This window comes from Bufo gargarizans, chromosome 2, assembly GCF_014858855.1.
Source record: "Bufo gargarizans isolate SCDJY-AF-19 chromosome 2, ASM1485885v1, whole genome shotgun sequence".
Lineage (NCBI taxonomy): Eukaryota > Metazoa > Chordata > Amphibia > Anura > Bufonidae > Bufo > Bufo gargarizans.
Window position 1 is genome coordinate 172,485,491 of NC_058081.1, and position 17,344 is coordinate 172,502,834.

Below are 17,344 nucleotides of genomic sequence, written 5' to 3' on the forward strand. Positions count from 1 at the left end.
AGAAGACAGACTCTCCTTAGCAACACACAGTTAAGCCTGTATTACACATCGCAATTTTTCATCAGATGATCGCCAACAAGTGCTCGTAGTACCGCTCATTAGTGATCATCTGGCAGTCTAATAATGCCGCCGATTGACCGACGAATGAGCAAAGCTCGTTGATTGGGGAATCCAAATCATTGTTTGTAGGCAGCAGATCGTGGTGTCTAATCCCGATCTGCTGCGGACAAACGATGATTCAGTATAGGGAAGAGCGATGGTATAACGATCGGTCCTGCCTATACTGTGGAGGACAACGCTGCATGTAATAGCAGCTGTCTCCCCCGCTAGCGAGAGACAATTGCCGGGAAGGAACGCTTCCTTCCCGACAATTGCCTGTTAATTCAGGCTGTCTAATACAGTCTTTAGAGCTTTGCCAAAAAGACCAAAACAACACTTTTGGCGGTTTTCACTGAGAAGAAGCAACAATCTGCAGATGCAGTTAAATTGAAAGCTGTAAAAGACAAACTGTTGAAAAAAAACAAAATGAAAAAATGAGCTCGGTCAAGGTCCCCCATTCTGACAGAGCGGCAGGATGAGCATGTGCCCCGCCGGAGATAGCTAAATGCTGTACTCTGGAATAGAGAATTAATGGAGAAACCGTGCTCATGCGCAACCTGCCGTTCCATCAGAAAGGCGAAACGGAGCCCCATTCTTGAAATTAGTAGAGGTACCAGAGGTGAGACCCACAGCGATCAGCTAGTTACCCCCTGACAAACTTGGCACAACCCCTTTAAATGACGACTCTGGAGAATACAACTGCACCGTGTTCTACCTGGTGAGGAATCTAACAGGGAAAAGCAAGACCCAGGGATCCTCACTTGCCCAATGTACTACTTGGACATCTAGAACACCCCACTCTAAGTTCAGATTTATTAATGCTACTTACCGAAGAGCTGCCCGGTGTATATGTGAGAGGTATCATAAGGTAAAGTTTCTCCTCCCATTTCTAATTTGAAATCAGGAGAAAATAGAGACACATCCTTCTTCATTCGAAGATTAAACTGCCTGTAATATGACACAAAAAGATGAAGTCAGTGGATGGAGATATTGTGTAGGGTTCCTAAATGAGGTTACAATGCAAGCAAGAGCACATTAACAAGTTCAGGTAGCGCATTCAGATGATGCCATGAGGTCCCGGCTCCAGAACGACCCCTCATGGCACACAGCAATCCAGTATCATACCCCTTCATAACATGGCATGTGTTGGAGCAAGCTTCCAGTCTCTCACCTGATCTCACAAAATCCAGAGTATAAACCTGCCATTTAAACTCGGAGGTAAAAGGTGCAGTTTGGGCGCACAGAACCGGGTAAGCTACTGTATCACTGCAATTCTGTAGTGTTCTGTGTCATCACTGGTGTACTTATTAAAGGACATCTGTCAGCAGATTTGTTCCTATGAAACTGGCTGGCCTGTTACACTTGGCAGCTGGAGGCATCTGTGTTGGTCCCATGTTCATATGTGCCCACATTGCTGAGAAAATATGATGTTTAATACAGGTAAATGAGCCTCTAGGAGCATCAGGCTCTGCTCTCTCTGCAACTGCTGTGCCCTCTCCACTCCGATTGATAGGGCCAGGCATGATGAGGTTTACATTGCCTGTCAAAGTGCAGAAGGCACCATAGTTGCAGACAGAGCAGTTTTTAGGTGTAACGGCAACGCACCCGTTGCTCCGAGGGGATCATTTACATATAGGCTTCTGTCACCCCACTAAAGTCCTTTTTTTTGGGGGGGCTAGTTACATTCCTTATAGTGTGATATATGAAAATATAATGGTGTTACTTTCATTCAGCCGTTTCTTATAAAAACGAAGTTTTATAATATGTAAATCAGGTCTCTACCAGCAAGTAGGGCGCCTACTTGCTGGTAGCCGCCGCAAAAAACCGCCCCCTCGTCGTGTTGATTGACAGGGCCAGCCGCGATCTCCTCCTCCGGCCGGCCCCGTCAGCATTTAAAAAATCGCGCGCCTCTGTTCATTCGGCGCAGGCGCTCTGAGATGAGGAGGCTCGTCTCCTCAGAACTCCCTCAGTGCGCCTGCGCCGATGACATCACCGAAAGAGAGGACGTCATCGGCGCAGGCGCACTGAGGGAGTTCTGAGGAGACGAGCCTCCTCATCTCAGAGCGCCTGCGCCGAATGAACAGAGGCGCGCGATTTTTAAAATGCTGACAGGGCCGGCCGGGGGAGATCGCGGCTGGCCCTGTCAATCAACACGACGAGGGGGCAGTTTTTTGCAGCGGCTACCAGCAAGTAGCCGCCCTACTTGCTGGTAGAGACCTGATTTACATATTATAAAACTTCGTTTTTATAAGAAACGGCTGAATGAAAGTAACACCATTATATTTTCATATATCGCACTATAAGGAATGTAACTAGCCCAAAAAAAATTAAAATATGGACTTTAGTGGGGTGACAGAAGCCCTTTAAAAAACATTTACTCAGCAATGTGAGCACATATAATCATTGGCCCAACATAGATGCCTTCAGCCGCCAAGCGCACGTGCAACAGCTCAGCCAGGTTCATAAGGTACAAATCTGCTGACTGATGCCCTTTAAATCCCAATCATTTTATTTTCATAACATTTTTCATTTTTATTTCATTTATTTTCATTTTTTATTTCTTCCTACAGGTCAGCACATACAAGCATCCTGGACACATACTAAGGTCAGGGGGGAAAAAACCACTATATAAATATTTACTGATGAGACACCCAATAAACATGACTGTTGGCTATGCTACCTTGAACTCCTCCAAGCTACGCTCCAAACTTACCCCTTTGTGTCAGCCAAACAGGAATGCTACTTCTACAGTAAGTGACATAACTGGTCTTCAGATGCCTCCAGCATTGCTTACGATGGAAAGGGAAGCAGTAGGATCAGACTAGTTAAGGCCTAATCAGTCCAATCACAATTTCTTCCAGTTTGCCACCAAAGAGTAGCTTCAGGCCAGCGCTGACATAGCAAAGAATACTCAAAAGCTTTCCATTTAAAATAGATGAAAGTTGTCGGAAACCGCCAACTTTAAGGAGATCTTCCTGATGATTACGGCTTGGAAGGAAGAAAAGGTGACCCAAAGTAGCTACCAGCTGGGTACCTATAAGACAGCACTAAATCATGGCTGAGACCAGTACAATTTTGAAAGAATGATCAAAGTAACCTCGGAATTAGGCCGCATACACAACTGCATTTTTGATCTGCATTTGATCCGCATTTTTTGCGAATCGGATGCGGAACCATTCACTTCAATGAGGCCCACAAAAAATGCAGATAGCAGACCATGTGCTGTCCACAACCATACGTTAGAGTTTAGCAAAAAGATTGAAAATGTCCTATTCTTGTCCGTTTTGCAGACAAGAATAGGCATTTTTAACATAGGACGGAACATGCAGAACGGGAAATGTTTCGCAGATCCACGAATTCAGATCACAAAACGGATACAGGCCTTACATGAGGCCTTACCTTCAATAGCTTAGTGTTTGTACTGTGATGTGAAATCCGCTGGCTGGACACAGTTTTGCGGTCGCACATTACCTATAGGCTAACGGTGTCTGAAGAATTTAACATCAGAGCCATATTCCTAAAGGAGGACAATTACTGTGTAGGTGCAGCGCGCTTGTTTATCAGACGGTTATCCAAGCGTCAAAGCCGGCCACAAATTGATGAAGCCGGGAACATTGGCAGCCTGCAGCTGCTTATTAACCTGCTATGCTAAGGTAGTTTATGTAATGTATAAACTGAAATGCAGAGAAAATCTAAATGGATTGCATAAGGCACTAGATTGTTATTTACTAGTACTACACACACTTCTTAGGCCTCTTTCACACGGGCGTCATATTTTTGGCCCGGATAAGATGTGGGTGCATTGCGGGAAATTACGCGATTTTTCCACCTGAGTGCAAAACACAATAATGCGTTTTGCACGCGCGTGAGAAAAATCGGCATGTTTGGTACCCAGACCCAAACTTCTTCTTCACTTCTGTAGATTATAAGGGAAAATAATAGCATTCTAAATACAGTATTTATCTGGAAAAGATTCCTAATGGGTAGTTGTAAGAAACAATATAACTGGGGCCAACTACCTAAAATATAACTTTTAATATAAATATCTTAAAAATAAACACATAGGTCCCTCACGTGGGGACTAATAGACATACAAGTAACATACAGACAAGAAGAGCCAATTCAAGGACAGAGTGGAGGAAGCTGTACATGGTGAAACACCCGGGCCAGAACCATATGGGTCTTTAAGGTATCCCTATGGTATCCCTGTGCTCATCTCAGCCCAGAGATGCACCCTGGTGGTGGGAGCACTCCATCCCCGTACCTAACCTACCTATCCTTAGATTGCCCTTCTAATATAGTGACCCATATGGATGTCTGGGTCCTATAGCAACTATATTGTAACAATATTTCGTCCTAATCGGAGGTAACAATACTGTAACAATATTTAGTCTTGGTTGAAAGGTCAGGAAAATCCCTGGATCAAAACAATGTTTCGTCTTAGTTAGAGGTCCAGGAGAATCCCTGGATCAAATCAATAGGAAAGCCACAATTTGCATAGATAATAAAAATTAGTGCTCCGAGTCTCGACGAGTTTCCCCTTAGTGATACGGTTCATCAGGAGACTAAAGAAAAAAGATATATAGACGAATACGTCGCTGCCATAATCCAGCGACTACATAACAATGATTAAGAAAGTCAAATGAAAAAAACTAAGTTACTGGAGCACCTCCAGGCGGCACTACACTGCTGGAGAAAGACCACCACTATATAGAACAATCTGAATGCCACTGATAATGGTAAATGTACTTATCCGTTCCTTTGTATCCTCTCCAACCAGTGAGCCACGGCCAGGGGTGCTCCAGGGGGGCAAACAAGATAAGGCGCGTGAGAAAAATTGGCATGTTTGGTACCCAGACCCGAACTTCTTCACAGAAGTTCGGGTTTGGGTTAGGTGTTCTGTAGATTATAAGGGAAAATAATAGCATTCTGAATACAGAACGCATAGTACAATAGGGCTGGAGGGTTTTAAAAAAAATAAAATAATTTAACTCCCCTTAATCCACTTGTTTGCACAGCCCGACTTCTCTTCCGTCTTCTTCTTTGAGGAATAGTACCTTTGATGACGTCACTGCACTCATCACATGGTCCATCACACGATCGTTTACAATGGTGATTGATCAGGGGACGGACCATGTCATGACCGCAGTGACGTCACCACAGGTCCTTTTCCTGCACAGCAAAGATGAAGACAGAAGAGAAGCCGGGCTGCGCAAGCAAGTGGATTAAGGTGAGTTTTTTTTTTTTATTATTATTTTTTTTAACCCCTCCAGCCCTATTGTACTATGCATTCTGTATTAAGAATGCTATTATTTTCCCTTATAACCATGTTATAAAGGGAAAATAATAATGATCGGGTCTCCATCCCGATAGTCTCCTAGCAACCGTGCATGAAAATCGCACCGCATCCGCACTTGTTTGCGGATGCTTGCTATTTTCACGCAGCCCCATTCACTTCTATGGGGCCTGCGTTGCGTGGAAAACGCACAAAGAGGAGCATGCTGCGATTTTCACGCAACGCACAAGTAATACGTGAAAATCACCACTCATGTGCACAGTCCCATAGAAATGAATGGGTCCGGATTCAGTGCGGGTGCAATGCGTTCACCTCACGCATTGCACCCGCGCGGAAATCTCGCCCGTGTGAAAGGGGCCTTAGGCTTGTTTCACACGAGAGAGTTCAATGTGTTGAACTCGCAGCGTGCGTCAGCGAGAGCTCCCGTCCTGACCTACTTGGCACGCATAGGATTGCATAGTATTATAATGATTTATGATGCTATGTAACCCTTAAAGCATTATGTCCGTGTTATACAATACATTCGAAAACTCTAAGGGTTACACATCCTAATTTACCATAATTCTAAGCAACCCAGTCAGTGCAACATAGGTCAGGACGGGAGCTCTCGCAGACACGCTGCGAGTTCAGCGCATTGAACACGTTCGTGTGAAGCCAGCCTTAAAGGTTTCTTCTCAATATGGAACACCTGCTGTACTCTCTACCACTTGCTATTTTCTCCATCGGTGACTGCTTAGTTAGTAAATGCATGGTGATGTGCCCTAATAGTCAAAATAGCAAAAGAAGGCTTGAGATATTCTGAATCACATACTGCAGCTCTGTGTCCAGACAAGCTCACATGAAACTCACCCATGCAAAGAGAATTTTTATTGCAGAAAAAACAGCATAATAAATAAGTGCAAAAGTCGCAAACAAGTTTGTCTGGCAAATAATTGTTTGGCAGACAAAGTCACAAACATTTCTGGCCACCTTGGATGTTACAGCCATTCACACTGCCCATACATGTTCAATGTCACCAGGTGAAGGATGAATGATCATTCTGGAAATATTCCCTTAAGGGGGTTATCCAGGTAAAGATATTATTGATGATTCGTCCTCAGTATAAATTTACTGGATAACCCCTTTAGGCCTCATGCACATGACCGTTGTGTGCATCCGTGTCCGTTGTTCCGTTTTCCGTGATTTTATGCAGACCCATTGACTCTGCACCGTTTGTCATCCACGTCCGTGATCCACGTTTCCTGTCCGTCTTAAAAATATGACCTGTCCTAATTTGACGGACAATGGTTCGCCAACCCATTTAAGTCAATGGGTCCGTGAAAAAACACGGAGGCACACAAGATTGTCATCCGCGTCCGTGTCCGTTTTTTTCCTATCATTTTCCTATCATTTTCAAGGCAAACTTGACTTAGATTTTATTTTTTCACTTTTCTGGTCTGGTGATCCTCCAAAAATCAAGGAAGACACACGGAAGAAAAAACGGACAGATCACGGAACTCCGTTTTGCGGACCGTGAAAAAATACTGTAGTGTGCATGAGGCCTTAGAGAAAGATTGCTCATATACTAAAGATCATTCTTCAAAAGAATCAGAAGACTATGCCGCTATGTCTTCAGTCTAGACCAGGGCTGGCCAACCTGCGGCTCTCCAGCTGTTGCAAAATTACAACTCCCAGCATGCTTAGACTGCTTACAACTATCAGCCTACAGCAGGGCATGGTAGGAATTGTAGTTTTACAACAGCTGGAGAGCTGCAGGTTGGCCAGCCCTGGTCTAGGCGAATACGATCGTTCGTTCATCCATTGTTAAATTCCACCCATGAAGAATCATTATAAGTTAAATAAGGATGAGCGAATCGACTTCGGATGAAACATCCGAAGTCGATTCGCATAAAACTTTGCATAACAACTTCAGAAATTGATTTCTACTGTAAAAAAAGAAAAAAAATGAAAAAATCTCCATTACTCAGGTTCGGTTCCAAGTTGTACCTTGGAACCGAACCAGAGTTCCGGAAATGTTTTTTTACAGTACAAAATAATTTATGAAGTTATTGCACGAAGTCTTGTGAGACTTCGCGAAGCAATAACTTCGCTCATTGGAGCCAATACATTCTAGTACTGTACGGAGTTCCTGCTCCATACAGTATTAGAACAAAATGTTATGCAAATAAACTTCGATGTTTCATCCGAAGGCGATTCGCTCATCCCTAGTTGAAATCCATTTTCATGAATTGAGAGCAAACCTGTGTTCTCAGTAAGAGAAGAGGAGGCCACTGTGCTCTGGCCACGGTTTATCTCCCGGAGAACTAAAGGATCAGGCAACCAAAAATCCTTTTCTTCCGACATATTCCGCCTGAGGAAGAGGCCCTTGTACACTTTAGATGGCTGACTGCTCTCACTAATATTCCAGCTTCGCCTGACATGCGTGTATAGCCAGCTTTAGAGTCCCAGCATGTAGTACCACTAATATGGCTTCCAAAGCCTCAAGGGGTTGTCAGAGTTATAGGACTCTCCCCAGCGTATCTAACAGTAATGATAAAGAGAACTTTATACTCTCCACTCCACTGCTTTCCAAACTTGGATCATGTATAGTAAAACTAATGTCTCATGGAATCTTAGCAGTCATATCCCTTTAAATGACGGTTTGGTTTCACATAAATTTTGTGCAGATGCTAAATCAGACGTCCAGATGTGGCTGACCCGCGGTGATGATGATACTCACCTGGTCCCTGCTGCTGCATTCGGTCTGTGTGGGCCCCGAACTGGCGCTTCCGCTCCCCTCTGCGCTGATATAAACGTCCGTCGACGGGGAGATACATAACCTTTGCAGCCAATCACAGCCCGCCGTGGTGACCCGCTTCCCTTGCATGAGGGTGTATATTTTTGTGACTCCCCCTCCCCCTTTTGGTGTGTTTGAGTCTTTCTTACAAGCCAAAAAAATAAATAAAAATCATGGGTGAATAAAGCCTACCACCACCCCCTCCAAATTATGATATCTACCGAGCTTGTCAAACTTGGTATTAACAAAGATCACACTTTACTTTTAATAAATGAGAAGTGAATTCCCTCGTTCTAACAATACTGACACAATGGCTGACAACGCGAATGCATTGGGCAGGCAACAAAGCCTAGCCTCTAGCCCTTACAGATGCTCCATTAACATGCTAATTCACTGTATATTCCGAGGGGAGAGGAGGAAGAGATACCTTACACCACTGAAACAGTTCGGGCTTTTATGTGATTTCACAATTCTCCAATAGGAATAATTAATGCCAGAGGAGCCCAATCAAAAAGGCCATCTGCACAACTGTAGCTCCCAGATTTCATTTTTGGAGATGTAATGGTTAAATTTGGACGCGAGCCAGATACAACTGTAAGTGATTGCTGTAATAAACAGGCACGCATCCAGAAAATTATTACTACGCCTTCAGTAAACACTCAAATATAGACACGGAGGCTACAATTACAGAGCACCTCTAGACTGCAAGGAACAAGAAACTGGAGGAACCGAGGAGTCCCCGAGTCTGTCTTCGGCGCCATCGCTCTCACGTCCCGCCGTTCCAAATTACAGTTACAAGGCTCCAAGCTCCGGCGTCACGCCCCGCAGAAGCCCTCTACACAGCAGGAGAGTATTTCACAATCTCCAGCCCAGCAGCAAGACTCGTGGCTGCCATCTCCTCGTGGCATCCATCACATTACTACGCAGGCCGGCAGAGACTGTCAAAAGGTGAGGAGCCATAATGAAAACATGTACGAATAGGTCCAGGCCAAACGTTCGTTGGGAGACCGGTCGCGTTTTATGGATTTGACTTCAAAGGGTCAATAAAAACGCTTTCAGAATTACCTTGGGACATTCCATAAAAAAAATTATAATTGAAAGCGTGCCGCAAGTAATTTCTTTTCTGCGGAAACGGAGTGAAAGGAAGAACAAGTGCAGATGTGTTCTCAAAGGCAAGTTATCAGTTCCATAGGGTCCTTCAGCGATCACATGTACGACTCCACAGTGTTCCTGACGATTGATGAAAAACCTCTAGAACACGGAAATATTACAGAGACCAGCAAAAACAATGGCGTATAAAAAAGGTGATCTTCATTGCTGTAAACCGGCCTTTCTACTATGAACATGGCCCGATTGTGCATGCTATTGAGGACCATTGTATGTATGCGTTTACTGACCGCAGCATGAAACGTCACCGCTAAGGGCATGTTCACATCTGCACAGATTCCACCTTAAAGAGCGGACTATAATGTCCAGCATGCAGACAGAAACCAAAGAATCCTCATGACAGTACATGGGGGCTGTTGGGATCCGTATGGTTTCAGTTTTGTGCCGAATCACCTAATACCAGTGATCAGCCTCAGGGTAGGTACATGTGATGTCATCGCGGCATGGTCTGTGGCACTGGAGCACCAGGCGATTGAATGGATATTAGTTTTATTTTGTATTACATTGACTACTCTTAGCTTTGTGCCGCCGCAGTACAGTAACACACCCGTATGATCTTAGACATAGTGGACAATGCAAAAACTGCTGGATTTTATGTTTTGACATGGAAAATTAAAAATACACAAAATTCTCTAAAGATTTTAAACATGAGATGTGATTTAAATAGGTCATTTTCTGATGACACGTTCCCTTTGAAGATTTTATTAGATTTATTACCGTTACCTTTGAAATAGCGGCGACCATTTTTCAGATACCATTACATCCATGGGCTGACCCCTTGGCTCCCTATTAGCTGTGCAACATTGAACTTTTAAGATGGCAATTCCTAAGCACGTGGAATAAAAATACATTCTACTAAATATCGTCAAACACATACAAAATGTTACTGCTATTAACATCAAATAGCAGCACTTAAGTAAAAGACAGTTTTACGGTAATTTGACTAGAATTGTACAGTGTTTCTTCAGAAATCTCATTTACCCGAGCTTATCCTGGTGGAATTGGTAAAATCACAGGGTTGCCTGCAGGAAAACAACTTCATTTTATGTACGTGTAGTCATTCCCCAGAGCCTTGTCATGCCGTCTCCCTCTAGAATTGCTTCTTGTGAATGAATTTTTATACGTACCCAAAAGACAAACAAAACCGCTTTCTAAGATCTAATTCTTTCACCCCTTTCACATGCGTACGGTTTCCATACAGGTGCGCGAATTGAACGCATAGCGCCCGCACTGAATCCGGACCCATTCATTTCTATGGGTCTGTGCACAGGAGCGTTGTTTTTCACGCATCATCTCAGTGTTAAGTGAGAATCGCAGCATGTTCTATATTCTGCGCTTTCCGCGCAGCCCTGGCCCCATAAAAGTGACTTGGGGCTTCCGTGAAAAATGCATTGCATCCGGGTGCAAATCGTTTTTTCACCGATGGGTGGAAAAAGAGGTTTGCGATTCTTCCGGGTTTTTTTCACGCGCTTGAAAAACGTATCAAAATTTATACCATCAGCGTGAATAAAAAAAAACTGAACTACTGAACGCAGACAAAGCTGACTGCACTTGCAAGCAAAACCATACGTTTTTTTCCTGAACAGATCCGTATCGTTCATGTGAAAAGGGCCTTAAAGAGGACTTGTTACCTCCCCTGACTACCTGCATTCTGTATGCAATAACTGTCTCCGCGTTGGGCCATTCCTTTATTATCATGCTAGAAGGTTAAGAATGAATAGCCAACATTATGCAATAAAGGTGTTACCAGTTAGGGGTGTCAGACTGTGGGGAGCCACCCCCCAACTGGTAACACCCAGTTGGACTTTGATTGCAGACTGCTCGCAACTCATTCATAACTTCTAGGAGTAACAACAGAGGAATGGGCCAACACAGAGTCATAAGGATAGATGTCAGTTTGTGAGATCTGTTCAGGGCTCTCACAAGCGGTCCAAAACGGATCAGTTTTGCCCTAATGCATTCTGAATGGAAAAAGGATCCGCTGAGCATGCATCAGTTCGCCTCCGTTCCGCTCTGGAGGCGGACACCAAAACGCTGCCTGCAGCGTTTTGGTGTCAGTCTGATGAAACTGAGCCAAACTGATCCATCCTGGCACACAATGTAAGTCAATGGGAACGGATCCGTTTGCTGTGACACAATCTGGCACATTAGAAAACAGATCCGTTCTCCATTGACTTTTAATGGTGTTCAAGATGGATCCGTCTTGGCAATGTTAAAGATATTACAAACGGATGCGTTCTGAACGGATGCGGACAGTTGCATTATCTGAACGGATCCGCACAAAACACGAGTGTGAAAGTAGCCTTACCTATCATTTACATCAAGTTTTTATGTTAAACTGAAACTTAAGAAATGTTGTCGATTTCTTCATTTTCCAATGTTCCATTCAAGTCATGCCGTTTCAAGGAGAAAGGCCCACTGGACGCCCTGAGCAGAGCAACAAGTTCTACCGAACCTTTTCCATAATACTATATGTCAATCCGCTCGGCTCCTGCTGGTGAATTCATTTGGTAATCACATCTCAGTCTTTAAAAACATTATAAAATAGCAATCCGAAGTTGGGTTTGCCATTTTAAAATGTTTTTAAAAGATGCAGATGGGATCATCAAATTAATTAAAATTGATGTCTTGTGTGACTAAGGGGGAGTCTAATTTTTGCCTACATGGAGGCAATACATAATAACCGCTGATCCAAAGCGCAAATCGCTCAACACTATCCACAAGTTGTTTTTGTTTTTTCCACGGACACGGGAAAAGAGTTGCTTATTTTTATGGACTGTCCAGAACCCTGGTCATGCAGTGCTGGTACAGTATAAAGAAGTCTTCTACTGGAATGTGACCAGGCGGCTGGCTGTACCGTGTAACACAAGGATGTCAGCGGGAAGGGGCGGGGGAAGGATTTGGCCAGGAGTAATTTAACATGCAGGCAAATAGCTAGTCCTGTGATGTAGCCATAGTGGCATAAAGTTGGGTTTCCTTCAGTGTGACAGAGTAACATCATGGCAATGACAGAGCGACTAGTGCTTTATTAGCGTTTTATTTCAAGCTGTCAGCAATGAGACATCTTGGATGTAACCTCTACCAATTAATGCAGAACAATAGGTGCGGAATACAAAGAATACAGTTTTAGCAGCCATCACTAGGGTACAAGACACTCAGCCATTCATAATGTCATCGGTAACCTTTAAATGAAATGTCACTTATTATAGAGCGGAGATGTACCCGCATGAGGTGTTAAGCAGGAATTTAGAATTCGCCCGTCTCACAAGTACAAGCTAGCACTAGGCACAGCGCACTTCTGGCCATTCAGTTCATATGCAGTTAAAGGGGTTGTGTCACTTCAGCAAGTGGCATCTAGAGAACAGTAATTCAAGCCACTTACTAATGTATTACGATTGTCCATATTGCTTCCTTTGCTGGCTGGGTTCGTTTTTCCATCACATTATACACTGCTCGTTTCCATGGTCACGACCACCCTGCAATCCAGCAGTGATGGTCATGCTTGCACACTATAGAAAAAAGTTCCGGCCTCTCTGGTGGCCGAGACTGTGGGAGCTTACGTAAGCTGGTGCTTTTTCCTAGTGTGCAAGCACAGCCACCACTGATGGATTGCAGGGTGGTCATAACCATGGAAACGAGCAGTGAATAATGTGATGGAAAAATGAATCCAGCCAGCAAAGGAAGCGATATGGACAATCACAATACATCAGTAAGTGCCTTGTAGTAACTTTCTCTACATAACTAATGTTATTTGCCGACGTGGCACAACCCCTTTAATGCCTTTGTTTCCTCAGCATTCAATCGCCCGCTGCCTGATTGTACATTGTTACGCCCTCCAACAAGCGGGAAAAATATAAATGGCTCAGTGTTACTGCAAAATGTAACCAGGGTCACAGATAAAGGAACCTCCCTGTGCACAATACATCTATAGATCTATCATCTATAGATTAAAACGCTGTTTTTCTTTAGTGGATCCAAGGCTCTGTTGCCGAGTTATGCAAATTAGTTTTTTGGTGCAATGAGAAGCCCAGGCAAAATAACTAGGGAGGGCTGGCCACAAAAAGAGCAATGGTGACAGCCCCATTGCAGGGTCTAATCTGCATATTAATAAACTATTTTGCTATAGAATTGACAAAAGAAAAACCTGGTTTTAATCAGGTGAACGATAGTTATGAGTCTATGCAGGGAGGACGCCGGTGACAGATTCCCTTTAAAGAAAAAAAAAATGAAAAAAATAATAGTTTTCACGATAATAGCTAAAAAGTCTATACAGAGCTACAGAATAAAGCAGTAATACAAAGGCCCTGCTTCCATAAGCCATAGCAGGTCCCTGTACACGCAGTTCTGTTCCTGATGTTTTGGGACCACAAATAAATGCTTCAAAAACACGACTTGATCAATGATTGTCATGTTTTGTCCACATATTGTTTTAGCATTTTTTTTTTTTTTTTTGGCACGCCTGGCATTTTTTATTAGATTGAAGTAAACCAGGGGTAGGCAACCTTCGGCACTGCAGGTGTTGTGAAACTACAACTCCCAGCATGCATACTTGCTCTGCTCTTCTAAGAACTCACATAGAAATGAATGGAGCATGCTGGGAATTGTAGTTTCACAAAAGCTGGAGCTCCGGAGGTTGCTCATCCCTGAAGTAAATGTTAAAATGCCATTGAAAACACCAACACACAAAAAGGAGGTCTGTCTATAGAAGAAAAATGCCAGGCAGCGAGAATAAAATGCCACGCCCAAAGCATTCAGATTCCACCGCCAATGACAATAATGGGGCTTGCAGAAATCCAATTTTCATTTGCAAAATTTTCTGCAATAAAATCTGCAGTGTGTGAGGCACCCTAAGGGCTCATTCACACGACCATGATTTGGATCCACATCCAAGCCTCATTTTTTGCTAATCAGGTGCAGACCCATTCACTTCAATGGGGCCGCAAAAGATGCGGACAGCACTTTGTGTGCTGGCCACATCCGTTGCTCCGTTCCGTGGCCCCGGAAAAATTACGAGTCATGTCCTATTCTTGTCAGTTTTGCGGACAAGAATAGGCATTTCTATAAAGGGCCATCCTTTCCATTCCACAAATTGCGGAAGGCACACGGGCATTGTTGTTTTGCGGATCCGCAGTTTGCTGACCGCAAAATACGTCACGTTCGTGTGAACAAGCCCTAAGGGTGTAAAAATGTCACTGCTAAAAAAAAAATAAAAAAAAAACACATTTGTCGTGTGTTAATTCCCTCAGACCTCCGAGGGGAAGCTAGTACTTTGCCTAAAAAATGCTGGGAAGAGAGGGGGGGGGGGAAGGGGTTTGGAGAAACAGACGTGCCCGGCTGGTAGTTCCAGCTACATGGTCTTTTTAAATTGCGTACTTCCGGCGTGCGCTCTCTTACAAGTAATTGGTATAATGGGTGCAAAATAAATTTTCACGCCAGGGAAACGAGAACAAGGCCTAATGATGGGATAACGCCTTAATAATGGTGACACTTCACACAAAAAACGACCCATTGCTGCCTTAAAGGGGTTGCCTGGGTTCAGAGCCGGACATACCTCCATTTTCACCCTGGCAGCCCCCCCTGACGGGAGCATCAGAGCAGTTCACGCACCGATGCTCTTTTTTTTGCCCTGCGCTAAATCGCGCAGGGGAAAGGCATTTTTTGGAGATCCGGTGACGCACTGGACTCTCCATGGGGCTGCCAGGAATCCCGGTGACGTCACCGGTACTGATGGGCGGGATTTAGCGCTGCCCTAGCCAGTAAACCGGCTAGGGCAGCTCTAAAGCCTACCCATCAGAGACGGTGACGTCACCGAACACACTACCAGGCGGATGTTTCGCAGGGCAAGGGAGCGTATCGGAGCATGAGAGGCTCCAATGCTAGCCTCAACGGGTTGCCTGGGTGAAAATAAGGGTCTGTCCAGGTTCAGCTCTGTAATATCCCTGTACACACCTGAAATTAATCTATATTAGGACATTTCAGAATCTGCCAGAAACCTCACACAACCTCGCCGCTGCTGTTAATTAACCATCACTGGAGCACATTATGAATGAAGTTATCTTGAACTGATTATAGGATAATGCAGCTAATATTAGAAAGGCTGCGACCTCAAGCGTCAATGTCAAATGCAGACACTTGCTGGAATCTATTGCAAAGCGTAGACACCATGATCACAGCTTGCACACGTTTAGTGCACAAAGACATTAGCAGTTACATTTCTCATGCCCTGTGGCTCCAAGAAAAAGAGAAAGTGATTATAAACACCAAGACAATAAAATCCGACAGAACTACAGCAACAGTTATAAATACTAACGAAACAGGGACGTATTTTCTTTCCGTGTCCATTTAGGTTTTTTTGCGGACTGTATGCGGAGCCATTCATTTCAATGGGCCCGCAAAAAAAAAAAAAAAAAAAAAGTTTTTTTTTAAATGCACTCCGTTTCTGTATGTCCGTTAAACGGATCCGTCCCCCATTGACTTATAGAGACGATCAGTCTTGGCTATCTTAGAGATAATGCAACTGGATCCATTCAGAACGGATGCATGGGGTTGTATTATGACAAAGGCGTTTTTGCTGATCCATGACAGATTCCACAAAAACACTGGTGTGAAAGTAGCCATAAACGTAATCCAATTCCAGGGATTTTTTAATGCTACCAATCGACTGATAAGACCTGTCGCTATTCCCAAGCAATGCTACTTTCACACTTGACTTATTTTCCAGTATGGAGATTTGGCAGAGGATATCAACAGTGGAAAAAAAAAAAAACGCTTCCGTTTAGTCCTCATGCATTCTGAAAGGCAAGAGATCCGATCAGGATGCATTAGGATTTCTTCCTTACTGGAAGCATTCTGTTTTGTGACCGGACACAAAATCGCTGCAAGCTGCAGTTGTGTCCAGTCATAAAAACGGAACCGTCACCAATTAACTGTCAATGTATTTAGTGACTCATTCGTTTTTTTTCCATATTAATTTCACACAACCGCATCCTAACAGAACAGATGCATCCCAATATGAAATCAAAACAGATCCGTTTAATTCCGGTATTGAGATCCTCTGCGGTTTTAGAAATGTATTCCATCTCTGTTTTACTGTTCCTCTGTAATTCCAGGTAGCATCAGACAAAGACTGATTACTAGCATAACTTAGAATGATTCATATTTGCACTGAACCAGGGGAAAGTCTCACTTTTTTAAGCAATGGCAACTAAGGGATTAAAAATGAAAAAATGAAGACACTGCTGAATATGTGGCTATGAATATATATTCTCCTTTGATAATATTCTATATTATTATTTATACAATCCAGTGGGATTTTAAAAACAAGGCAATAAATAACAAGGTAATAAAGCCAAAGAAAATTAGCACCTTAAATAATCCAAACCAAAGTTAAAACTAAAAGAAAACTAAAAATACTAAAAGAAAATGCACCAAAAAAAGCACTTTATTCCTTTATCTCTTCCTTTCCTTTGATCCAATTTGGTCTCGTCCTACAAACTGAGAAATATATTTAAAAAAATAAATAAATCTTTCTGCGTCCCATTTCCCCCTTCACGTCATTACTATCCTATGTCTGACAGCAGCTTCAGGAGCAACCTCCACAATCTGCAAATAGATTGTAAAAAAGGGCTACTAAATTCAGAAACCAAATAATGACAAAAAAAAAAAAGAACCGCCAACAAATTATAAAGTACCGGTAATCTCGTTATTCGTTTTTGTTATTTTTGCTCTAGTTTCATCAGACATTACAATTGCAGACCATGAAAAATAAAAACAGAAGAAGTGAATTGTCCTCTCAGGCTGCAGCCAGATCATCTCCTCCCCTCTGATGCTAGTGCACGTGAGCCAGAAAGTTTAGGAGAGGGATGTGTTTACTGGTTAATTATGTCTACACTGTGAGCGTGGCCATTTTGTTGGAAGGAATCCCCTAGTTACTAATAGTATAAATTAGATTTGGTAACAGGACCAGCAATAGAACCAGCTGTGGTAGATATACAGTACAACCGATA

The 17,344-nt window shown here is 43.3% G+C and overlaps 1 protein-coding gene across 1 annotated transcript in view; it reads right to left on the reverse strand.

Moving 5' to 3' along the window:
* Positions 1–17,344, reverse strand: part of ADAM10 (ADAM metallopeptidase domain 10) — a 146,096-nt gene that overhangs the window by 46,106 nt on the left and 82,646 nt on the right. Inside the window, exon 3 of the mRNA XM_044279704.1 lies at positions 929–1,047. Within this exon, the coding sequence (XP_044135639.1) occupies positions 929–1,047 (119 nt within the window). The remainder of the gene's footprint in view (positions 1–928; positions 1,048–17,344) is intronic.